Genomic DNA, 25,168 nt, shown 5'->3' with positions numbered 1-25,168 from the left:
TTTGCATCTCACAGGCCTCAGTAAGCAATTTCATGCCTATCACACTGACATGTCTTTCCAGGAAAGATTCCTCGCGAATTATAATTGCAGTGAGATAAAAGGGAAAAATGAATCACTTCATTCATCAGGTTTTCCTGGGAACGAGCAACAACGCATCATCGCAGCATCATTCTGAGATGCAGCGATGACGACATAGTTAAAAATAAAATTGAATTAAGGTCTCAACAACTACTCACCCAAAGGTCAACACTGCACTTCGTCAGGTCTTCGTCAAGCAGCACACCCGAGGTTGAAGTCCATCAAATGAGCAATTGTTGAGAGAATCAAAAGGGACAGACACATTTCTATTTGTAGGATGTGTCATGATTTGGTGAGCTTTACTCCAGTAACTCCATTGTGAAGTCTCTTGGCATAATTTGTGAATATGTTTTTCATTGTGTCAAATGCATAGATCAGTTGTAAATAAAAATGTTTCAATGTATCCAGATTTCCACCCTGTTTTTGTTTTTTTATATAAATCTACTCTATACCTTCTACCATTTCCACAAACACATCAGGCTTCCCATTAATAAGATTAACAAATAAATGATAATGTAGGTCAATTTAATGTTTCACCCTTTAATGCTGACAAGCAAAAATGTTACCGAGGACAATAATGCTACAGTGGTACGCACGATCCTTTACATTTGCATTACAAAGTATATTAGCACATACAGTGAGAACATGATGTGTAGTTTGAGGCAAATGTAAAACAAAACTGTCTTGTTAACAGTCTATTAACAGTCCAGGCCAGGAAGGGTCGTGCATTTCAGGATTCGGAGATAATTTTTGATTTTGTTGGAGTCTCTGTGGAAGCAGAAGAGCAGGTCATGATGGTCCACTGAGTTGAGTTCTCCTCTCTTATAGAAGGAAAAGGCAGAAACGGGGACAGAACTCTCAGGTGAGATGTAATTTGCTGCATTTCCAAGCACGCCCGACAGCTTCATCTGAGGTGGACAAGAATTAAATCCCTTCAAAGAATACATTGACACACAGAGTATGACAAAGAAATGATTTTATGTCCTTCTTACCTTGTCAGCCATTTTTGCCACTCCATCCCTCAAATCATGCACCATATCACTTATTTCCATCGCCTTGTTGGAGCTGTAGTGGTTAAAGTCTTGATTCTGGTCCTGGGACATGTTTCGGTAGTACTGCGACAGGGGGTCGTCCCAAGCCCCCAGCAGGCTCAGGATCACCTCTATCAGTTGTTCTGGCTGCACATGAAAATGGCTTAAATAACTTGGTAATAAAGGAGATGAGTTCCAGTCACCATGCAACATTTGCAAGATGGCGTAACACCCCTCATATGCTTGCAATAGCCATGGCCCCAAATAAACAAACACACTCACTCCTAGTCTTTGGGCATTCTCTTTGTCGTTCGGTGTTAGTATTCCATATGTGTGGCATTTCCGTTTTCCAATAAGGTTTCGGTTAGGAAGGAAATATTGGTCCTGCGCAGAGAGAGACACAGTGATACAGCAGCTTGAAGAATGGGCAGCTCAAACAGGAATGATTGATGACGATGGGGCCTGAATTAAGGGTGATGGATGGTGAGGTCACCATTGGGAGTTGAAATAAAAGAACTCACAGATTCAGAGTGCAGATCACTGGAGACGCCATGCATTCTTGAAGACTGTTGTATGACCCTGTCGAAGAGATCCGCCAGGGAAGGGACATGGCAGCCAGCCTGTCCATAAGCACAGACTGGGGCAGTGGCAACCCTCATGGAAAGGTCCAGGTACAACAGTGTAAGAACAGCAAACCAAGCTGAGGGAAGAAAAACAACAGGTTTCCCTAAATCATGAGGTTTCTTTGAAATGAAATGTTCCATGTTATGTTTCCTTACCTTTTGTCATGGTTCCTTTTTTATGACGAGTACTAGATGATGAGTAGAGCTCCTTTTCTGCCGGACGTTACAGATGAAACAAATGGCTTTATAAAGGCTACAAATGTACTTTAAATAAACTTGACAGTACGTCATATGCTTTGCGTCATTATCCACTCAGCCTTGAGCAGACACAACTAACCCAGGCGGAAAAAGGGCTGCCAATTTGTCAATTAAATTGCAAACATACATTATACTGAGTAGAATAATTGACTTTCACTTGAGGCTATCAGTCATCATTTAAGTTCAGGTTGACTAAACGTATCTATAATGAATTCCCTAAGTATTTCTATGGCGTGAGCAGTACAATCTAAATTGTGATGAATACCATTTCACCCAGTTGTAAAATGACACAGTGACTTCACTTCACTGACTCATCTGTCCCCACAGCAAATGCCTCATTCAGGGACAAAAAAAACCCGACCATCTCGGGAACTTAAAAGCATGCAACATTTGTTTTAGACTACTTTAAGCTGCTCATTATCAGTGTGGGGTGTGGCATGACTATGCATAGTGCTGTGAACAAATATCAAATAAGGCCATTGTTCAGCAGCCCTTACTAGAGCTGTTCAGTGTGGTCAAGAAACAAAGGTATTCAAACGTAAATGAAGTCATTTGTCTTCTCATTAATGACACAAAGGGTCATCAATACCACACGCATCGACTGTGAACACTGAAGTCATTCTTACCAGTCTGCTTACAGAGTCACTTGCATCATGACCAATTTGTAGTTCAAATCAAAACACTTGAGGCAAATAAGCACCAATAGTAAACGCTTGCTGTAGTTTTCCCTGAGTGTGCCACCTTGTGGTGAATTGAGTCAGGGTGTAAGAAGGCAACAAGCTTTTAAGACACAGTCGCTGCCCTTTGCTGTTAGCCAGAGGGCTAAGCAGTATTTGTTAATTAAGCCTCACAACTACAGAGTAGTTTTACACAGCGAATATTTTATTGTCATCTTTTTTTCCCCCACACAACATACACATACATAAAAAAAGACGTCATAAATACACCAATATCATTATAGAAAATAGAATCTTAATTCAATTTACAATTATTAATACTATGTACAGGTTTGAGTGCATTTCATTACAGTGTGATGTAAGAACAGTGATGAGATCATGAGCTACTGAGAGAAGCAAAAGGATGTCGAGGTGATGCTGAGGTCAGCTCTGTTTCTCCATCCATTTAAGCTTTCTTGTTCTAGCGTACGTGTTCTCAGTAATCTCCCAATTGTAAGAAGCTATCACAAAGTTCCTCCTTGACCTCGTCGGAAATCTTCGTTTTTGCTCCGTTCAACACTTGTGGTGTTTCCACTTGCGAGTGGCCACTGCAATGTTTGCGTCTTTTTTGTGCCACGGAAAGAGACGCGTGAGAGCAAGAGTTCCATCAGTCTGCACTGAACCGGTCAGCACATACAGCTGTGACCGTCCAGGGCGGACAAGGACACTAGCACACTGAAGGTTAATGAGGAGCCACTGCTGGAGTAGGTGCTGGGTGTCATAGGGCAACAGAGGTCCCTGGCGGATAAACTCCACCCTGCCCTCCACCTCAAACTCCGGCAATGCGTTAGACAGACGACGACGATGAAGTTTGGCAGTTACAGCTGTGAGGAGGAGCAAAATAAAAAAGGAAATTGAGTTAAAAATGTGACGCATTGTGTGAAAATGCAATAAACATCATTACAGATCAACAAACCACAGCTGTCTGAAATAATTATTTAACTTACCAAAGTCATGGTGACAAAAGGAATCCAGAACTCTCTTCATTGAGGGAGCTTCTTCAACTGATGGACAGTTTTGACAAGCAGGTTTGGGTAGATCTGAGATTTTGGGAAAAAGCAAACATTTAATTAACTCATTCATATCATTAATATAATTACAGGGCATTAAGTGGGTAATGGTAGGTGGCTGGCTATTTTGCCAATGGAATAAGAGTTACTCAAAATAACATTATAATACTTAGATTGTGGTCCTTACCTTTGGCAAAGTGACTAAATTTTGCATGAGGAGAAAGGCACATGTCCTCTTCAGCAGGGAAACGGTCACAGTTAAGAGCCTCAGGCCATGGGTGACCCTGGCATGCGAGTACCGGGGCACAGCTGTCTCTCACTGCCACACAGAGACTACGACAGGGCTGGATAAAACTGAGGGCAAGAAAGGCAAAAATGTCAAACAATGAGCACATGAGAGGGTGGATACTAGTGTCAGAAATAATAAATACATGTTTGTGGAAAAAAAGAGAAAAGTAAATATCCTTACGTGTCAAGACAGACTGGAGCAATAAGGGAGCACAGGAAGGCCTGGGCTTGGGGATGGCAGCCCGTCTGCAACAAGGGCTTCCATTCTTCTGAACGTGGCACCACCTCACCCTCCAAGTTGCTATGGCCCAAGAAGTTGGGCAGGCGCATCTCTGAGTATCCTACATCTTTGCATACCCTCATCTGGTTGGGTATGGTGACACAGCGAGTTGACTGCCCCATGTCAAATGCCATCAATGGATGCAGCGCAGCCAGAAGAACCACATTGATGAATGCAGCCATGCCGAAGTGTTCGCAAAATCCAGAGAACCAACAAGACAGATGAGCTTATGCTGAAGTAGCTTGCTGTCAGAACACCACGCTGCTCTTGAGTGACTCTGAAGATGCTGCCGCTGCCTTTATATACAGCAAGGTCAGCCAGCCCCATCAGTCTTAAGTCTGTTATCAACTATCTATCAAAGACACCAAGACAATGTGTATGGAGACAGCTTGTTTTGTGATGGCTGCAGACAGGGGGGGGGGGGGGGCGGGCAGTAAGCAGATGGAGGGTGTGTGTGAGAAGGGGTGGGGGTGATTGCCCACACACCAGCTTTCACTGGTTCTATATCATTTATAGTATTTCTATTCTTCGGGGAGCAGGAAATATCAATGTGAACACCTCATGACAAAAAGTGCATTACTTGGTGTTCAAAGATTACAATGTGTAGCTGACACGTGATGCTACTTGGGGTGCAATATCTGCAGTGTTTGCAGCACTGACCCCATTACCTCACATGTGAATGACCCGTTCGTTATTTCATCCTCTACCTTTGTCAGTTTTAAAACGTGGAAAATAAAATGTTGCTTCCTTTCCATAAACTGACATGTAGAAACAACAACTTTCATCTTTCAAGGTTCCCTCATAAAGAAATCTAGACAGACGGTCTCCTTCATATTGCTAGTCCCTTTCATGTGCTCCTGCTTCCTAATTGTAGGGTTTCATCAGAAGAGTCTCCAGTTCTCATTAGCAAAGCAGTGTCTCTTCTGCTCATCTGGCTTTGATCTACCAATAACACAAATTCAGATCCACATGCAAAACACTAGGAGCCCACCTCTTTTGCTCATCTATTTGATGAAGCAGCAGCAAAGACGGATTCTTCTGCGCAAGGCACGCAGGAACACACAAGGATATGTGTCATTTAAATCTAAAATTACTTCTTTCAATGCCAGTGTGATGCTACAGATGCTTTCTCAAGTACATGTACATACATTTACCTTAATCAAGATTCGATAAGACAATATATTTAAGTATTCAATGCTTTCTTTAAATGTTATTTAATACTATTAAACCTAGAAACCCATCACATCTGCACACTTGCTGCTGACATCTCAAAAAGCCCAGCATCTTGTTTAGAGATGCAGACCAGGGGAACCAGACACACACAATAAATGTCTCCTTCGCTCCGTCTCATGTATTTAGGCTCCTAACTCCAGCAACGCAACTGCGTTACACCATCTTTGTATTTGTTTGGATGTCGTCTGTCTACAGATTTAGATGTTTATCTCATGTTGATGCTTCGAGGCCTTTTGAAAACTTTCCCTCAAGAATCAGAGGTCTCTATCACCACCCAGTCTGCGGCTTCAGACATGCCACAGTAAAGTAAACCCGACTCTGACGGGCTCTGAACTCTTAGCCAGGTTTTTACAACCTGATCTGTTGAGTGGAGGCTGGTTCCAGTTCGGGTAGACGAGTACAGCCCATAAGAGGGGACTAACTGGGCAATTAGAGTCACAGACCAATTTGGGAGAACAATAGGTCCACACATTTAACAAGCTCCCCCTGCCAGGAGCCCAGCAGGGGTCTGTTGTGGGGCCTAATGGCTGTCCTGTAGACACAGTGTCTGTCTTGTTAATGTGTTGCCTGCCCCTGCCTCAGTTAATGAGAAGGTGATAGAGAAGGAGCTGACTGGATGAGCACCTGTCTATCAAAGAGACTTTTAGCAGACAATCGAGCCAAAAGTACATGGAAAATATTTAAAATCACAAACATTACTGTATCTTGCTTTAGGTATTGTACATCCTGCTGGAAATTCATATGGTCACTATTAAAAGTAGGCCTGTCTTGAGCACAAAAACATCCCATTAACCTTTGCCATTTTTTAACTTTGTAAAACTTTGCGGTTCACTGATATTTCACTGATGAGAGTGAAAACTGGTCTCTTAGGTGTGAGTCGTCGTTACACCTCTGGCAAATTTACAAAACAAACTGCGGATGGCCACGTCTTGATAATGCCGCAAGGTCCTTCTGCTTGTTTTAGTCACTGGGTGTAGAGCGCAAGGAATATTTTGAGGTGATAGCAGGTATATAATGTGTTGTACTGTTACAGTTCACGATAGAACACTCATTAAGAAAAGAAATGTAGGTTCATTCATCATGGAAAACCCCATTCCTAATATTTCAGTGATGCTGATTAATTCACTTTTACAATATGATTATTCAAAACTAACTGTTCCCGACCAGCAGGGAGGTAAGACCATTTATTTAGAAACAAATCAAACCACATCACAATGACAGCATTGGTGAGAACATGGAGGTGATTTTTGGTTCACAGGTATAAATTCTTAAAGTCATAGCTCAAGAGTCAGTACAACTGGGATTTTACTGTCCAAAATCAAGTGAATAGCACACACGGTGACATGTAAATATTGTTTGGGTTGTTAGTCCCTCTACTGTTTAGTCTCCATCAGTAGAGTGAGAAAACAGAACAAACACCTGAGACACATCAAAGACAGAAGCTCGATTCGTAAGGGAAGGAGGGGGGTCTGGGTGTCTGAGCTGGGCTACCTTGCAGCACAGTGGACTTAGATAAAAGCTGTCTCCTCCCTGCACATAAGAGACTCATTAACTTAAAGAGTTTGAATTCCCATTTGCCTTTTTTGCCCCCTCTACCACTCCAACCACCCCACCCCTCTATCCTGCTGGGCTCCAGTAGGACTGACAGTCCCTGTGCAGACTGTCAGTAGCACTCATTTGCTACATCCAGTCTCCGGGGCTCGTGGGCAGACGTGGCCACACCAAGGTGTGCAGACAACCTGCCCCTAGAAACTGCAGACATCTGTGGATCAACGCAGTATAATGCACTCTGTGATGATCTGGCTCAGGAGCCATAGAAAATAAAGGGGCTGGCATGAGAAAATAGTCATTTTAATTTCTTACTGCCTTAACTTTGAAGTATAAGCCTTTTCTTTTACTTTTTCACCATGTTATTCAATATTTTTTTCCTCTTTAATATCTGGCAGGATTATTTAAGTACTGTAAAAAAAAAAAAAAAAGTCCCCACCTTGAGATTGCTGTAATGACCATACGAAATAGTTATTTCAGGAAACATGTTTGCAGATTTAAAATAAATCTCACATCAACTCTCAGAGTCTGGTACCAGGAGCAGACAGTTGAATTTGTGCGACAGGAATCCGAACAAAGTGTCTGCAGCAACTGGCAACATGAAGTTTAAAAGGTTTATTGTTAATGGGGCCGCCATGTTTACAGCCTTCGTGGAATGACACCACCTACCATTTATTCAATATAATTATGTTCAATTGCTAATAAACCCAAATATCCAAGCTAATCATATAACCACATGCATTCAGGCATGTATACATGGTTAAAATGCATCTTAGTTTAAACAAAGAACCAGAATGGGTAAGAAAGGTGATTTGAGGTCTCTACAGACAAAACCATCTTTGCAAGTGGGACACTAGCAATGCTGTGCTATGGTTTGCAGGTTTTGGACAGTGGTAGAGTGCCTTGAATTTCAAGAACACACTGGCATCCACTGACAAGAACCAGGAAAGAGATCAACATGGCACAGCACTGCACCTAACGGTACGAAAAAGAAAGACCCTGTGGTCATCACAGCATATGAAGAGTTGTCTTATATGTAATTTTTCCTTTCTCAAAAACAATGAATGGTAATGCATCATTTTGCAGTCTAACTGAAAAATGTTGTGCATCGCTGAGCTAATCCACCTAATGGTCACAGACCAGAGACTAACTTGTGCAGTGTTCAAACATTATTTTTATTTATATCTGGGGTTAGGGTTTGAACATTGTTTTACATAAATAAGAAATAACAATCAACTCTGTGACAATCCAAGGAAATGTCAATAGTAGGAAAAACTTAAAGACCAGGTTACGGAGACACGATCCATAATGGCATCATTCTCTTGTGCACTTCTTTACTCCTTTGCAACTCTGTGGGAGGAAAAAAAGAGTTGTGTTTATTTAAAAACCAAAACTCAAACGAATGTGGCTCCTCCTTCACCTAAATCTTACACACTTAAACTTTAAGAAACGCACTAAACCTGGCAACAAGATGCAGAAATGAATAGTGGCGAGACAGTCGCACAAAGTCGCACATTAAGTGTGGCTGTGATACAAATATGGGTTGTGGAAAATTAAAGGAGGCAAATAGCATTGGCACTAATGTGTGAGACACTCTGCTGTTTATGTAGCAACAGTTTACTGCTGGAGGTGAAGAAGAGACAGAATCACAGCAGCTGTAGCCAGATACAGCAGATGTTAGTAAAAAGGGAGGGAGGGAGGGAGAGAGAATCATTATTTAGTTGTAGTGTTTCAGAGACCACTCGTTGATGCGTCATTCACACACAGGGAAATGAGATGACAGTGGTCTTTAAAATGTCAGTGAAGACTTCTACGCGGTTACATTATACAGGAAGGCTGTGTCTGCATGCTTCTATGCACACACTGTTGCCCTGTGTGTGTGAGAGAGAGAGAGAGGAGCGGAGAGTGGGTCTGATCAACTCATATGGTTGGTTAACACCTATTTTTGTTGACTAAACAGGACTTGTACATAAGTATAACTAATACCTAATATTAGCCATGATTTACACATTTGTCAGTGAGTGGATTATTGGGCTGACAACAGTGCAGTGTGTGAGCTGGGTGTTACATACATCTGAGTGTCTCTAAGGGAGGGAGGGGGGTCACAGCCCAGATATGCCCCATTGATGTAACAGTACTGCAGCAGAGCCCTGAAACACACATCCTGGAAAAGGCATGTAAATAAATTCAATGCGCCGTCATACACACAAAAATCAACATTAACATACTGTAGATGAGCTGGGGTCAATTTTACTCACTTACCCGAATGAGAACATGGGGATTTCCAACAATTAAGAGCAGCGCTTTAGGACGAGTGACTGCCACATTGAAGCGTTTGGGGTTGGCCAGAAAACCAAGTGAACTCTGCAAATCATCACTCTGTACTGACTCATTAGAGCGCACCTATTTAATCAGAGAACAAATGAAGTGAATGAACTATGGCAGAGTTATGACTCATGTTTGTCCTCAAGTACTTATCCTAATTTTAAATAGATTATAATAGAAAGTGTGAAGTCTTGATGTTCTTGTAGGGCCTTTAATTTCAACAATAAAGCCGTAATGTGTCATTTTTACCATTTCTGAATTGTGAAAATGTATTTATGTCACAGCGGACTGCGAAAACCCGACTTTATGCTAAAGTAACAAATGGTATGTCATCATCAATAACCACCATGATATCAAGGTACTATTCCAAACTCAAGTTGCAAGCACAAAACCTCAATTTTTGTCTGGTGGGGCAAATTCTAAAAGAAACATTTTGTCTGTTCACAAAATTATACTGCGAGTAGAAAATAGATAACTAGAGAGACAGACAGAAATGAGAAGGTTATTTGCATGCTGTACGGATTAAGTTAGTTCCACGTAGCATGCATACCGTTGTGATGAACAGGAGCAGTTTTGCGTCTTTTTTTTTTAATACCCAAAGTTGATATTAGTTTCTCATGGAATCGTTATGCAACATACTAAATACCATTTCTACATTTGCTTTTTAATGTTTTGTTTTTTTAATGCTTTGATGGAGTTTTAATCCATGTAGTTGTGGTATAATTTGCCTACTGTAGACATGATGATGACCAGGAACTCCTGTCCTTGGAACTCTTCCACCGATCCCACTTTGATGTCAGACAGGCCGACTTTCCCCAGGAGCACTCGAATCTTCTCACTCTGGAAAAAGATAGGACAACAAAAAAATGTAAGAATCTATTATGGAGTTTGTAAAGCTGAAAACCCACATTTGGAAAAAAAAGTGGATCATTTAGAAAGTTTTTATATTTTACAAAGATGGGAAAAGTAAGTAATTCACAATGGGCTATTCTGGGTAGACTCTTACTTGTTTCTTGTAGGGGGCAATGATGCCAATGTCAGAGGCATCCACAGGGTTGTAGAGCTTCTTGGCCAGTTGGCAGCAGTAGAGCATGACCTGTACAGCCTCCACAGGGTTGAACCATGATGGGTTGTTACCCTCTCTCATTTCTGTTCCCTGAAGGAGTAAAATCACAGAAATAAACATCTAAACTCAATATCCCAGTACAAATGTAAGATGAAATTAACAATTTAACTGGTACTTTAGGGATACCAGTGATAGAAAGGAGAATGTGCCTCATTCTACAGCAAATTATATTGGCAAGATAACAGATGCATTTCTAACAAGACTTTGTTACCCTGACACCGTGAAAGAGAAGAGGGAGGCCTTTTTTGGGCAGGTTTTTCCACTGGCAGAGAGAGTTAACTACAGTCCTGGAAGCTTTACAACACAATTCCCCCTGGTAAAAAAGCTTGGAAGGCAGCGTGAGCAAAGCCTCATGAGAACGGTAGTTGTAGATCAGCTTCGTCACCTGCAGTAATTAAAAGACAGCAGATTCATTATGCAGACTGAGCACATACAGAAGAGTTTTCTCTAGATAAATATTACAACAAAATATTAATAATAAACGGTTTCAAAAAGAAATATCCATGTAAAACCAAGTGCCATGTAGAATAGAATTAGTACATCAGAAATATTCCAATTGGATTTTCAATGTAATACTTCCCTCATCAATTAATTTAAATATGCTGATTACATGCATGGACTTTTGCCAGCAGTGCACTAACCAGTTTAGGATTGTAACCCCAGTCTTGTCTGGTGTACAGTGGGTTGGACATGAGCCTCTCTAACATAGACACCCCAAGGCCAAAGGCAGTGGCCAGCTTGGACTTCACAACTGGACCCAACTGACGGGGGTCTCCGGCCAACACAATCTAAGCATGCAAGAGGTAGAAAATGTGTTATTAAAAAACAAAACTTAGACATTTATTTTTTTCTGCTGTACTCTGTTTCCTAAAATATACCATTGTTATGCTTTTTTTAAAGTGTAAGGGTAAGTCACACTAGCCTTTTTTCTTATTTTAAAACATCCAGAAAATATTGGAAACATGTATGCTGTGTTAAATTAAATTATTGAGAAATGACTATACGGTATGGTCATTATATCACTGCTAAAATGCATTTAACTAACGCACAATGGATTAAGTCTGTGGAAGTAACAAAAGAATAAAAGTGGCAGTAAAAAGTGAGGGCAAAGAATATAAATGGTCTAATATGCCTAAACAATAAGAGAAGAAAAGAAATGCATCTACAGCAGAAACACACCTGGTACACATTTTCATTTTTGATCAAAAATGTGATGTAACAACAGTTCTGCAAAATATAATATGTGCTGACCTGTCCATTGCGCTCTGATACAAGGCTTATGGGGATGAGTGACTCTGGCTCAGTGGCTTGGCCGGCCTCATCCAAGAACACATGGGTAAAATGTCCCACTCTGAGTACAAACAAATTCAGTTACTAAACTGACACTCAAGTGTGTGTGTGTGTGTATGTGTGTTATCAATCGAATACCACCCCAAACTTACTGTAGTCCAATGTTGTGGAACATTCCAGCGCTGGAGCAGGTGCTGACCACGATCCTGTGAAAAGAAGCCTGACGAATGTCCTCTCCTGCCTTTGAGTAAAGTTTGAGCACATCTGGGATGGACTGGAGGGAAAAAGAGACACAAACATTTTACATGAAAAAGCAAAGTAATAAAAGGTCGATGCAGACAGAGAATGTTACTGACATCTGCACCACCCTTCCTGCTGGCAATGGCATCTGTGCAGTGCACTGGAACATGCATATTTTTCCTTTGATCATGCAATGTGTAACTCAGATACTTGTAGCCAAACAACTGCAGTGGATTTAGCGTCCCTGCTGCTGTACAGTACCTCATCCGGCCTACATGATGCATTGATGCGGGCCAAACTAGCAGCATCCAGGAAGCCACTGTCATGAAGGCGGACACAGATGAGGTCAGCAGCACTGTTGGAAGGAGTACAAACGAGTACACGGCTGCTGGGTAGAAAGTGGTACACCTGGAGGTGAGAGGACTTTGACCATGAATCACATTAAGCAGGGGACAAGTATGGGAAATAGTTTGACAGGAAACACAACCAAACATTGACATATTAGCAGTACCAATTATGAATTTGACAAAGCTTAAAAGTCACTGAGAGGTTTTCCACCAATACCAGTATTTTACAGGGATTATACTGTTGAAAGTTTCTGGTTTAGATATCAGAAGGATAAAAAATATAAAATCCAATGCAATCCAAAGATCACATGCTTCACTATGCACAGAGCCATGTGGGAAAATAATATTTGATGACTTGACATCAGAAGATAAATTATTTGCAGTATCAGTATCGCAGATGAAAAGTGATAGAGACATCGCTAATATATTTTTTAGTTTTCCTTTTTCAAAACCTCATGAAAACTTTTTAGAATATTGACAGCAAAGGCTAAAAGGTTGATTAATGTGGACATCGACGAGTGTGTACAGTAGTTGGACAAATGCATTACAACAAAAAAAGAATATGTAATTTGAGGAAGCTCTTATCACATTTATGTACATGTAACTGTTAATTTTTTTATACATTCTAATAATTTGAGTAATTTGACCTTGATTAAACGGGGTGAGACATGATTGACAGCCAATATTAACACATGCCAGATCAAGCACTTATTTTCAATGGTCAATTCTCCCTGATCACTACTACTATACACAGATTTGGACTCTAACTTATGTCAAAGTTGCACAGTGGCAGCCCCAGAGTATCAAAGACATTTTTATTTACAGTGGGAAATGTCATCCAAGTATTTTTATTTAGTTACTGTATAGGTTATGTCCTACTTTAATAAATTAAATTAAAATATGACATGTATTATCATTACACAGACCATGATCAATGGAAAGGTTTCCTCTACACTGAGTTACTTTTAGCCTAATATGAATGCCACCTTTGATAAGTAAGTATATTCTACAGTGGTGTAGGTATGTATGTACCTGTAGTATAGACTCTATGAGGGTGATTGTCTTCCCAGTGCCTGGAGGACCAAACAGTATATAAGGAATGGGCCGACACTCTCCAGCCAGGATCATCTTCACTGCCTCTTTCTGAGCAGGGTTCAGGTCAGGGTTAAAGAAGTTTCCTTTGCTGGGAATTGGTTTCAGTGGCAGTCTACCATCTAGGAGCACATAGGTATTTGTTACACACATTCTCAGTGTTACCCATTATGAAAAGGCAGAGCTTAAAATGGGACAGCTAATTAAAAACATTTTAACCTTTAGTCTGTGTAGCCTTTGACTTCATGTTGATGGAAATGGTCGACACCTTTTTTTTATTATCCGGGAGTGGAGTCTGGTTTTCAGATAAAGATACACCCGTGAAAAAGTAGACAACCCAGACATTGTTGTATTATTGTTTTTTTTTTTTCTTCACCTCACTGTCTACTGATTTGTTTTGGTCTGGGTCTTCTATCCATTTTCCTGTCCACTGAGGAGTCTGAAGAGTCACAACAGCTGGGAAGAGAACTGCAGAGAGTACATTGGGAAAATTACAGCATTTAAAAAAAAAAAACCTTTAGCTTTGCAGTATAACTAAAAACAGAAGTTATGAAGACGACTAAACACAATTGAAAGCATGTATCCAAGATACTGATGGAAAAGTAAACATTAAGCTTAATTCCCCTAAGAAAGCCACACCAGTATAACAGAAAACCAGATAAAAACAACAACAGCACCATCTAGAGTCAAACTTCTAGACAAAAAGGTTTATCTTACTGTTGCCAAACACTTTTGTCTGGTCAAGTGCATTATGACACCTCCTCATGGTGATCCTGAAAATGCAAGCAGTCAAAAATTCTCTTATTACGAGCAAACTGAATAAATTCAACAATGATACATTTTGTGAAGTTGAAAAATAAAGAAATCACTGAAATACATTTCAGAGGATATTAGGACTTTCCTTTCTCTTACCTATTGAAAGAGAACTCAATATCAAGTGGCTCTCCAAGGTAGTTTCTCTGAAAGTCAGAGTTCACTTTCAAGCTTACATTCTCGTCATTGATCTGTGTTAAAACAGAGAATCAGATTACATCTAAATTGAAGAAGCATTTATTGAGCTTAGGAGTATTAAATATCTCCATACCTCTGTGACGTAACTAACAAACTCCATTACAACACCATCACTCCGTGCTTTCTTCAAGACTATTCTGTCACCTGTAGAAAAGGCTCATCAAGAAATTTGTGTTGCAAAAATTACAAGAGAAACATCTGCAATTATGAAGAAAAAAAAAAGACACTTGAGGCCTCCTCACCTATATTGACACTGGGTCTACCTTCAGTCAACCCATTGACCTCTAAGTGCAGGTAGGCAGCTCCCTTCCTGAGAAGAGCTCCAGTGATTGTGAATTCCCTCAGCTCCCTCTCTGAATGCAGCTCTTCCAGCCAGAGAAGGGCTGAGAAGCGTGCACGCATGTTGGACGGTGACAGCAACTGCGCAAACAAGGCAGAAAAAAGTTTAAACATATACAGAACCGTGCAAAAGCCCCCAACTTTGTTGTTTTTGTCTATCAAATTCTGAGCTCATTGGAAAGATGTGACTGAAAGTTAGTCAGCAAGCTGTCAATGAGTATATGATCAAGCATGTCTTGAATAAAGCTGGCATAATAGAGTTAATATCAGATATGTTGTCTACATAAAATAGTAATATAAACATGAAGTAGGGTTCCACTCTAGCTTTAAGAGAGCCAGGGTTGTACTATTTTTCTAAAAGGGGAGGTCACAATAAATACTTGACACTTAATCCTATGAATTTTACTTTAAAACTGCATGCAGTATTTTCAGGATGTGTTCCAATAAAGAGCCTGACAAATAATGATACTGTGTGGTCATCCTAGCATAGATAAAACAACATATCTAATGGTGGCCTAAGACTTTGGCACAGTATTTCAAATCCAGGTGGAGTATTTTAAGTTTTCTTTCCCTCACCAAAGATGTGACAAAAACCAAACATATAAGCTCTTTTTCAGCTGCCATGGAAGCAGCTGTAAACCAACTCTATACCTTTTATTACACTTCTCTAAATGTCCATGTGAAGCTTCATCAATGACATGCTCACCTCTCCAAGACAAGGCTGAACCACCAGCACATCACTCTGTCTCTCCACACAGTCTTTTAGAGCCTGTGGCACTGGGAAGTTCGGTAGGAACTGTGGCAACCGCCGCTTAGTAAATCTACGGGTGTTCAAGGCAATGTCAAACAAGTGGTAAACATAAAAAAAAACTGTCCTAGTAGCAGATTTGGCACAGCTGCAGTTATACTGATGAGTAATTTAGGATTTTGTTTTGCATCATCCACTCAATTACTTAATTTTCTTCTAAAGAATGGAAAATAAATTGTTTTAATTACCTAATTTATAAGAATCCCAACATGTGCAGAAAGAAGAAAATCAATTTAAACAATTTAATCACAAATAATAAGCAACACAGCAAACCGTTAACTTCAACAACAATCAGAAACATTTTGAAGCTCAGACTGAATACCTTGGTGTGTCCTTTGGAACAGAGACGGTGATCACTTGAGTCGGTGTAGTTGGGAGTGGACGAGCATCAGTGGGAGAGTAGGGCACAGAAGGCTGTAGCAGGGTTGCCTCCTCACTGCCAACTGTGACCTCCAGGCACCGCCCAATGGTGAAAGAGGAGAAGTGCAGTAATAGCAGCTCGGCACAGATTCCCAGGCTCCTGAGCAGTTTCCAATAAATGTAAGTTAGCTGTACAGACAACATACTACCAACAACACCTCAATATGGCAAGGCTACATTCATCTCTCCAAGAATTGCTTCTGCTTGTATAGCCACAACAATACAAAAAAGTGTCTTACTTTGCTTGACATGCTACTGCAACAGACACCCTCTCTCCTGGTGAAATATCCAGCTCCCTTTCCTGCCTCCGTACATCAGGGCAGTCAATAGTCTCCTTCAGCACTTCAGCACCAATTTTTTTATCGACCTCTGCATCAAAGGCTCGTTTTTCAGATGACTCAAGAGCAGACCCAGAGCCATTTGCCGACAAAGGACGCTTCCGTCTCTGAGATGTGGAGCCTTTAAGAGTAACTAGGCTGAACTGTTCTTCTGAGTCCCAGCCAGCAAAGTCACAGTATTTCAACCTGTGGGTCGCTGAACCTTTATTTCTGTCATTATCAGAGGAAAAAGATTATTCATTAGAGTTTACTGTGCTAAGGGAAAGGACAGGTGACAGGTACGGTTTAATCCTCCTGTCTTCTGTCTGAGTTGGGCTGTATCGAAATAAATGCTATTAAAAAAATTGTTTTACTTTCACAATAAAAAACAGGAGTATGTTCTTGCTTCCCTGGTTACTCACTGTATCCAAAACATCAGTTCTCGTGTCTCCCCAATGATTAGTTCCCCAAATTGTTTTCCATAATCTGACACTTCCAGCTCTCCCTTGTTTTCAAAGATGGTTTGGAGTTCAGTCTCTGTAAGGATTGCAGGAATCGAATGCACACTGCAACAACAAAGTTACAAACAGTAATCATATTCTCTCAGATTATTATTCAGATTTGCACCAAATTTCATACATTTTATTTACAATAAAATACTGTATCCACATCCTTAATCTGATCTATGACAAAAGTTAATGGGGCTGTTTTTGGCATGCCCCACACTCCCATCAAGTTCAATCAATGTAGTCATCGGACAAAAAAATATGCATCAAAAACTGAAACAATAGAACAATGTGCTGTATGTTCAGACTACTGTCAGTACCTCTTGAGACAGGGTGCCATGCACAGGGCCCTCCAGCTGTAGATGGACTGACTGCTCTCCACCATCACCAGGTTCACCTGGTGCCCTATCAAAGGCTGATAGTTTGCAGGCAGCAGCAGAGAGTCCAAGCAAAAAAATACACTGTCGTCCACCACGCCACTGTTACCAAACACACTGGTTACACACACCTGGAGAAAAGGATCAAAGGCATGAAATAAGTTATTTCACTTAACAAGATTTTATTCTTACTTGTTTGAATTAAAACAAAAGTGAATTATCTTTTAAGCATCAACATTCCTCCACAATTAATACATTTCATAACTATCATTAAAAAGCCCAATGAGTAATACAGCTGAGAACTTTCACTGAGGAAATTACCCTGTCTAGGCGGCAATAGCGTAAAGGAGCCACAGAATGAGCCTGTGTAGTCCACTCAGTTGGATTGATAAAATATTTTGCTTGGACCCAGTCTCCTTTCATTGGCTCATACCCTAAAAGAAAAGACAGGAAAGACATAAAGTGTGCCAGTGGGCAGGACATTTAACATCAACATTAAGAAGTGTGGCTCTTAGTTTGGCCAAATATGTGTCAGACATTAACAGATAGATATTAAAATATAGGCGACTATGAAATTAGACAAGAATGTTCTCTATGACTCAATTGCTACTGTGGGTGTATGAAAAAGAGAAAAGTTTAAGAAATGGTCATGAGGCTAACCATTTTAGTGTGTGAAGTATAATGTGAAGAAGTACCTTCGGAAAGACTGTAGCGTGAGAAGTATGTGGTCTTGTTTATGTTGCCGCCATCTCCATCGAATGATGTGACTGTGCCAATGAGAGGCCGCAGCCGCAAACTGTCAGCTTCTAGGGAAGTTCCTCCTCCATCATCCCAGGCTTCCGTACACTTTTCCACCTAAATGAGAGTAATCTGTATTTAACAAAGTTCATATTGAATGCTCCCCTTTTTTTACTGAACAAACAATAAGGAATCATTTAAAAAAACTGGGCTCAACTCCTCAAGAGTCAGTTCTTAAGACTGCTGTACACTGAAAAATGTCGGGCTCTCCTAGAAGAAAGATGGCCAATGTGAAACAACCGTGGCAATTTATTTAACCATGGCTGCTTAACAGTGGTCCTGTCATGCGGTCCTGTCATGTCATGCTGAGAGGTTCAAAGAAGGCAATTGTCACAGTCTTGCAACCAAACCAATGATAGCTTGTGGAATTTCCTGACAGCATCAACAATTTATGATGACCATCTCATAGTGTGTGCTACTATGATCGATGTACACCAATTCAATAGCCAATGAAAATCCAACATAAATTGACATATTAATCAGTGCAAAACACAATAAAAGCAAAATGTCAATGGTGCACTAACATCTTGTTTTGTTGTTAACCACTGGCAAATGCAAATGACACTCCCAACTTGCATTGCAGGTGATAACAAAGTTAACCTGCGTTGTAGCCTACGATACAGTAAGTGTCAGCACCATACAGTCTGTATACTTTATACTTGATGGTTTAATAGATCACTAATCCTCTCACAATGGGATTTATAATGAAAGAAGTCCTAAATTACAAGACATAAGTTAACAAGTCAGTCACCAAAAACATACATCTTCATTTGGCATTTACTATATAGGAAGCACATCTGGAAAAATATAGATTGTCCTTAATTTTTACTACACTGCAATGATTTAGGCATTGGTAATCTACTACTGAATTAATAGCTACCTAATGTTTTTTTCAAAATGCCAAGGAGTTGTTTTAAACCACATGTGTCTTTCAGTACAGTATATGTCCAGCACAAGTCAAAGAGTAAAGAATTGACTGGTATTCAATTTCCTGTGGATTTGGTGTAGACTTGGCAGAGGTTTAGTGTTCATGGAGAGCTTTTGCATTTTGCTCCTGTGACAGAAACTGAATATATTTGCTTTATGGACAAAACAAGAAGCCCTATTCACAATTACTTCAGTTTCAATTTTTTTTTTTTTTTATATTTTGTGGACCAAACAACTAATATATTTAGTCAAAAAAAATCAATCAACTGAGCGCAGGTTACTCACCCTTAAAGCTTTCCACCCGCCTTGGTTATGATCTCTTACTGCTGTGCAGTTCACAATATCCCCTTCTTTCAGTAACACCCCGCCGAGTACCTCCGCGATGTTAAAGTATACTGTATCATCTATCATGCCATAGTCCAAACAGATCTGGCTCACCACACTGCCACGCATGTGACGAATGTCCTCCATACCTGACCACCAAACAACAAACATGGAGAAAAACACAACATGACATCCTAATCCCAAAACCCACACGCGTTGGTGTGTTTGTATTGCAGTGATTTAAAAGTGTGACTTTACCGAGTTCACCGCCCAAAATGCCATTTTCATCCATCTCTACAGTTCTCCACAATGGAGACACCAGCTTAGACAGCAAGAGCCGCACAGTAGACAGCATTTCTGTCACCTAAACAAACATACAGCGTGTTAGAATGCTAACCAATATCAAATTACACTGCTATCCTTAGCTCACCTGTGGTTATACCGTGCCGTCTAGCCTACTAAAAAATAGCTAATAATAAAAACACAGACCAGATAACAAACTTAGCTTTTATAAACTAGCATTTATAACAGATGCTAGTTTGTTGATAGTGGTTCGATAGTTAGCTAGGATAATATTGGTGCTAGCGTTAGCTAAAAGTTGAATTAGCATGAAAGTATTATATTTATCAGACTACTAATACGAATAATTGGTTCAAAAAAAGTTATTACTACCGTTCTCAAAAGCGAAATGTTGAACAACAAATTTAAATTCGGGTTGGAGGGCCGCTGAAGTTCAAGCACGAAGACGAAGCACAGACACGTTGGGTCATTGAAGGGCCCTATTTCCCACAATTCGCTGTGAAAACCCAATCGCTTCCTGACTAGACATGGGTTGCCAGGTTTGCGTGACAAAATCTGCCCAATTGTATTAAAAAACAAACAAACAAAAAAAGCCCCCAAAACTGCTAATTTAAATAACTGAACCACTGCCACACTGCTTTTTTAAAGCCCATCAGTATTTATATCATATGTTTCCTCCTGTACATTTTACAAAAAATAGCAATGAAGTGACCAATTAATATGTGGGAGTAAAGCCACTATTTGTATTTGATTGTGAGATATCCCAGAAATGCTGGGCTGTTTTGAAATCATACCTTAATGAAATCTGCCAAATCTATTATGTATGTAAATTAAATTATATGTAATTTGTTATTTTTATAATGCCGTGGACAATGACCTAGAACACCTGATGAATGTTATTATCCTTTATGCAAAATATCTCCCATGATTTGCATTGTTCTTCTCAAAATTAACTCTAGAATCAAATCCCTAGATCTAAAAGACCACAACAAATATTGTTTTGTTTTCTATTTATACCTTTAACTTGTAATGCTTATTTGCCTGGTAAAAGGTGTGCCAGCTCTACGCAACACTTTAGACACAGTATTTCATCAGTTATAAAAAATAAAGTTCTCTTAATGTGGTGACCAATTCTCTGTTTTGGTTTACTTTCCCTTGTTTTTTTCCCCCACTTTGCCTGGATGACGTGATGATACTGTTAATATCATGTACATTTACTCTAAACCAATGAGCCTCAACATTTAAAGTGGTTGTAAATGAATAAGGTGTATCAGCTGAAATAAGGTATTACATTAACTACAGTAAATGCATAATCATATGCAATTTAGTGCAAGCAGGCTATATATTGAATTCAAATATTTTCAGCAACTGTTCATCTTGAAGCTGGATGAACCTGATGCTTTACGCCAAAACTACTCCTTGAACTGAAGTTACATTTTTAGATGCTTTAGGATCCATTGCTATCTTGGTCCTTTTAATGTATGCAAAACCAGGTTCCCTAGGAGAAATTAAAAGCTCCAACATCCACACACAGCACTGTTAAAATTAGAGTCACACTTTACAGGAGACCGGAAAGAAAAACACCCCAGGTACAAAACACCATAAAATATAGAATAAAATATAGCATAAAAAAGTAAAATAAGATATACAATAAAATATAAGATAAAAATGAACTATGCATATAATATATATATGTATACATATATACACATATATACACATATACATACATACACATATATACATATACACACCTACAGTTACCCCATATTGCCCAAGGTTTTATTGCTATTAGAACTGGTCTCGGACTGGGTCTGTCCCTCCTGAAGTCGATGACCAGTTCCTTGGTCTTTGAGGTGTTGAGCTGCAGGTTGTTAATGTGGCACCAGACAACAAAGTTCCTCACCAGGCTCCTATATTCCTCTTCCTCTTCGTTGTCTCTGATACACCCCATGATGGCCGTGTCGTCTGCGAACTTCTGGATGTGGCACGTTTCAGAGTTGTAGCAGAAGTCCGCAGTGTACAGAGAGAAGAGGATGGAAGACAGCACAGTCTCCCGAGGAGCCAGACGTGATGTCCTTCAGCCTGACATACTGTGGTCTGTCTGTGAGGTAGCTAAAAATCAAAGCAACCAGGCAGGGGATGAGTTTGTCTATCAGGGCTGTCAAATGTGTGATTTTTTTTTTCTTTAACTAATAGTAATACTCATAATATAACACAAATATATCCACTTATAAATCATTTCAATAGCTGGGAATCAGGACCAGCAAAATGTATGTCAGGCAGCACTTCCAAGTGTGCAACACTATTAACTATGGACTATTAATCTCATGTGGATAAACATTAACATATCAACCATTAAAAGTAGTTGAAAATATATGAACTGAAGAGGCCCTTACTCATATTCAAGAAACGTCCATCTATCAAATTGTATCATAGGTTTAAGATGTTTTAACTGACTTTAGATGTATTCCAGGCAATCCAGGATTAACGTTGCCAGGATTAATAAATATTAATTTCTTGTGTCCAAATTGTCCCAGCGCAACCCTCTGCTAAAATTACTGACGATGGAAAAAGAAAATGATTAATTTCAGCAATATAACCTTCCCATTACACATTCAGTTATTGCTTAACGGTTATCTCCCATGATATGGTACCTGGTGTGAAATCCGTCCTCACACTAAATCCTTTTATTGATTTAGATTTGATCTGTAATATTTTTAGACTGAGACTTATCAGCACTTTCTTTAAAACTGCAACATATGGCACATGTGAGTTGTCAGCGCAGTCCTTGTTGTTGTTGCCATTTGTTGTTGTTGCCTTAGATATTGGTGGATTTGTAGTTAATGGACAAGCAAAAAGTAGTAAATCCGCATGATGGCTGAGTCACTATGTTGGTTTACAACTGTGTTGCACCAAGTACATTTTTATGAAGGTGGTTTAAAATCTTGACTGTGCAATAAGACATTTACATTTATGTATACATTATATAACACATGTAAATAGTTGTGTTTTATAACCATTGAGACAGTTTCCACAGTTGCTGCCCAGATGTGTTACACAGGCACTTGTACTTGGCAATTGTATATACAGTGATTTTACCTGTTTGAGTGCTGAGTATAGCTCACAGTGACTCAGTGATCAAACTCATTTTTGATATTGGCGTATGTCTGAGGAAGCTGAAAATCATTTTGTATTTAATCTCCTGACCTGACCAAAAAGCATTGGGCAGATTGTCTGGTCGTGTCCCCCGCTGACATTGACAATACACAACGTTCACCACAAGAGAGCAGCGCTTGCACTGTTTTGTCCAGCAGACAACTTCAGTCTTTGCTGAACAGAGTGCAACTGAGGCCAAGGGAAAATCTGATCAGATACTAATCTCAGAGTTTTCATTGTTGCCTCTGTAATTAGTGCAAGACACAAGCATACCAAGCACCACCAGAAGAATCTGACAGGAGTTTGGCCACAGCAGGTTGTCTTCTCACGTTGCGTTTAGGTAACTTAACATGTAGTGGCTCCCTGCCCGTATGATCAAATATTCAGTGTGTCAATTTAAAAATGTTGACAGCCTTTTTTGAATTTCTATAAAACTGATTAAATAAACATGTGTTTGCAAGTTGATGATAATCAAACCATTTTAGATTCCAACATGGTGTCTTTGTATAAAAATCCCTACTCTTACAACATACTGTGCATTGATCTCTACGTGACCCTGTGATGGACTGGTGAACTGTGCACCAGCGCCTCCTGCAACCCTCATATGGAGGATAAAGCTGTAGAAGATGAATGAATTCATGAAGTCTTACAACCACCTTACCCCTAAAGCACGGATAAATCAGTGTGAGATTAATATCAAGTCCCAGTGACTCACAATAAATCCTCAAAGAAGAATATAAAGAAGAAGGCATTGGTCTATCAAATGCATTTCTTTGTGACAGTCAAACATATACAAACTGAATATACTGTATGCACCAAATGTATTAACAACACAGTTCAGTCCAAGTAATAAAAAAAAGATTAATCAGACAAACTCTCCTGAGATTCCAGTATTGAAACCAAATGCAAACCAGAATTAATTTGATTTGAGTGATGTATACAACACAGGGGAAGTGTAGTATCATCACATTAACCATTGTTTTTTGTCCTTGGTGTCTGCTATTCATCAAGTTAGAACAACTGCGCAATATTTTACTGTGTAATATTACATATGTAAAATTCCTCACACAATCATAAAGTGCATATTTGGCCATGCTTCATGTTGTTTCACCCTGCTTTCATTTGTTTCTCTCAGTAGAAACGGACAAAGCTGCAGGCAAACATGCTTGAAACAATAATAATAAAGCAGCAGCTGTGTTCTGACACAGAAGACTGTTTTTTTCTCCCCCTGTGTATGTTATAATTGTGCCTGTAACAAACCAGTTATTGTTCAAATCCTTGTATTCTCAACTAGGCAAGTCAGAAAACACACCCGGTACGATACTTCTTTCATCTATGAAGTGAAGTTCAAAGGTTTGCAGGGTCATTGTATTACCTTCGGACTAAGTGAGGTAGAGCAGCCATTTATTAAATTAGTTTCTTCCAAGTGGATATTCCACCTGAGCAGCATGGGTATGGAGTAGGCCGAGGCCAGCTATATGACATATACTGCATGTTCACGCCAGCAACGACAGGCCTGGCTGATGAGAGGCAAACAGTTTTTGACTGTGCTTTCACAATATGTATGTTTATCGGACCGTATTGTTTGTAACCTTGTATGGAAATGTATTGGAAGTGATGAACACGCAGAGGAAAATGAATGCATTATGTTGTGAACTACAGACAAGGTTTGGATTTCATTTCACCGTCTACTGTGTACACAAACCTCAATCAGCAACATGAGGCTTGTTTCCCACCATCTTTATCCTGAACGAATCAGCTGGTTGCTGCAGTTTTATTTTCACTGGACAGAAATGATCTTCTCCCCCAGTTGTAGAGTAGAATTTGCCTGCGCTTCTCAAAGGTTAATAAATATGCAGATTTATAACTGGCTTTATGAATGACAGTGAACAGATGAGAAAGGTGAATGAAAGTGGGGATAAGACGTTCAAGGGTGTGTTTTTGTTATCATATAAATCATACAGAGTAAGGACATTTTGGCTGGTCCACACTTCTTCTTTTTCAGGGTAAGGGTGAGAATTGGGTTTAGGTTAGGGTTAAGGTGAAGGTTTTGGTTAGGCATTTAGTTGTGATGGTTAAGGTTAGGGTAAGGAGCTAGGGAATGCATTATGTCTATGACGGTCCTGACTATGAATGAAGTGTGTGTTGTGTGTTAGAAGAGCAAAGCAGTAACCATTTCTGGAATTATGGCTCCTGGGGCTGTACGTTCCAGTTGCTCCCCATCAGCTGCTACAGACCGCTCCACTAATTGCTGATCCCCACTCCAGTCAATTTTCACCCTGGTCTAATGAAATTGCTTGCTCCAAAAAAAGAAAACAATCTCCATTTTAATTTTAGCTTGGCATCAACATAATATAATTAACAGCTGAATCCACATTAGACCCGTGTCCATGTTGT

The 25,168-nt window shown here is 39.8% G+C and overlaps 3 protein-coding genes across 4 annotated transcripts; all 3 read right to left on the bottom strand.

The window, feature by feature from the left end:
* Positions 1-631: 631 nt before the first annotated feature.
* LOC131470365 (prolactin-like) lies at positions 632-1,936 on the bottom strand. Of its 2 annotated transcripts, XM_058646139.1 has the most exons (5): positions 1,889-1,936; positions 1,631-1,809; positions 1,392-1,493; positions 1,071-1,256; positions 632-986 (listed from the first exon to the last, which is right to left on the bottom strand). In XM_058646139.1, exons 1-5 carry the CDS (start codon positions 1,896-1,898, stop codon positions 777-779), a joined length of 687 nt encoding a protein of 228 aa, XP_058502122.1. In that variant the 5' UTR covers positions 1,899-1,936; the 3' UTR covers positions 632-776. The 2 variants fall into 2 exon arrangements, with proteins under 2 accessions (XP_058502122.1, XP_058502120.1); XM_058646137.1 differs by having other exon boundaries at positions 1,631-1,931.
* Positions 1,937-2,851: 915 nt separating this feature from the next.
* Positions 2,852-4,594, bottom strand: szl (sizzled). Its single transcript, XM_058646005.1, has 4 exons — positions 4,186-4,594; positions 3,904-4,070; positions 3,654-3,746; positions 2,852-3,530 (listed from the first exon to the last, which is right to left on the bottom strand). The coding sequence occupies exons 1-4, from the start codon at positions 4,464-4,466 to the stop codon at positions 3,220-3,222; spliced, it is 852 nt and encodes a 283-aa protein (XP_058501988.1). The 5' UTR covers positions 4,467-4,594; the 3' UTR covers positions 2,852-3,219.
* Positions 4,595-8,023: 3,429 nt separating this feature from the next.
* mov10l1 (Mov10 like RISC complex RNA helicase 1) lies at positions 8,024-20,113 on the bottom strand. Its single transcript, XM_058644611.1, has 27 exons — positions 19,985-20,113; positions 19,571-19,676; positions 19,274-19,461; positions 17,959-18,118; positions 17,585-17,697; positions 17,207-17,394; positions 16,803-16,946; positions 16,303-16,611; positions 15,966-16,163; positions 15,542-15,656; positions 14,739-14,916; positions 14,570-14,640; positions 14,398-14,489; positions 14,203-14,258; positions 13,862-13,953; positions 13,705-13,780; positions 13,426-13,607; positions 12,308-12,454; positions 11,959-12,080; positions 11,768-11,867; positions 11,158-11,304; positions 10,728-10,901; positions 10,397-10,546; positions 10,123-10,230; positions 9,328-9,468; positions 9,138-9,229; positions 8,024-8,415 (listed from the first exon to the last, which is right to left on the bottom strand). The coding sequence occupies exons 2-27, from the start codon at positions 19,665-19,667 to the stop codon at positions 8,400-8,402; spliced, it is 3,456 nt and encodes a 1,151-aa protein (XP_058500594.1). The 5' UTR covers positions 19,668-19,676; positions 19,985-20,113; the 3' UTR covers positions 8,024-8,399.
* Positions 20,114-25,168: the final 5,055 nt, after the last annotated feature.

The sequence above is a fragment of the Solea solea genome, chromosome 12 (genome assembly GCF_958295425.1).
Source record: "Solea solea chromosome 12, fSolSol10.1, whole genome shotgun sequence".
In the NCBI taxonomy this organism is placed as follows: domain Eukaryota; kingdom Metazoa; phylum Chordata; class Actinopteri; order Pleuronectiformes; family Soleidae; genus Solea; species Solea solea.
The sequence above is the reverse complement of the archived record's forward strand: the minus strand, read 5'-3'. Positions and strand labels throughout refer to the sequence as shown.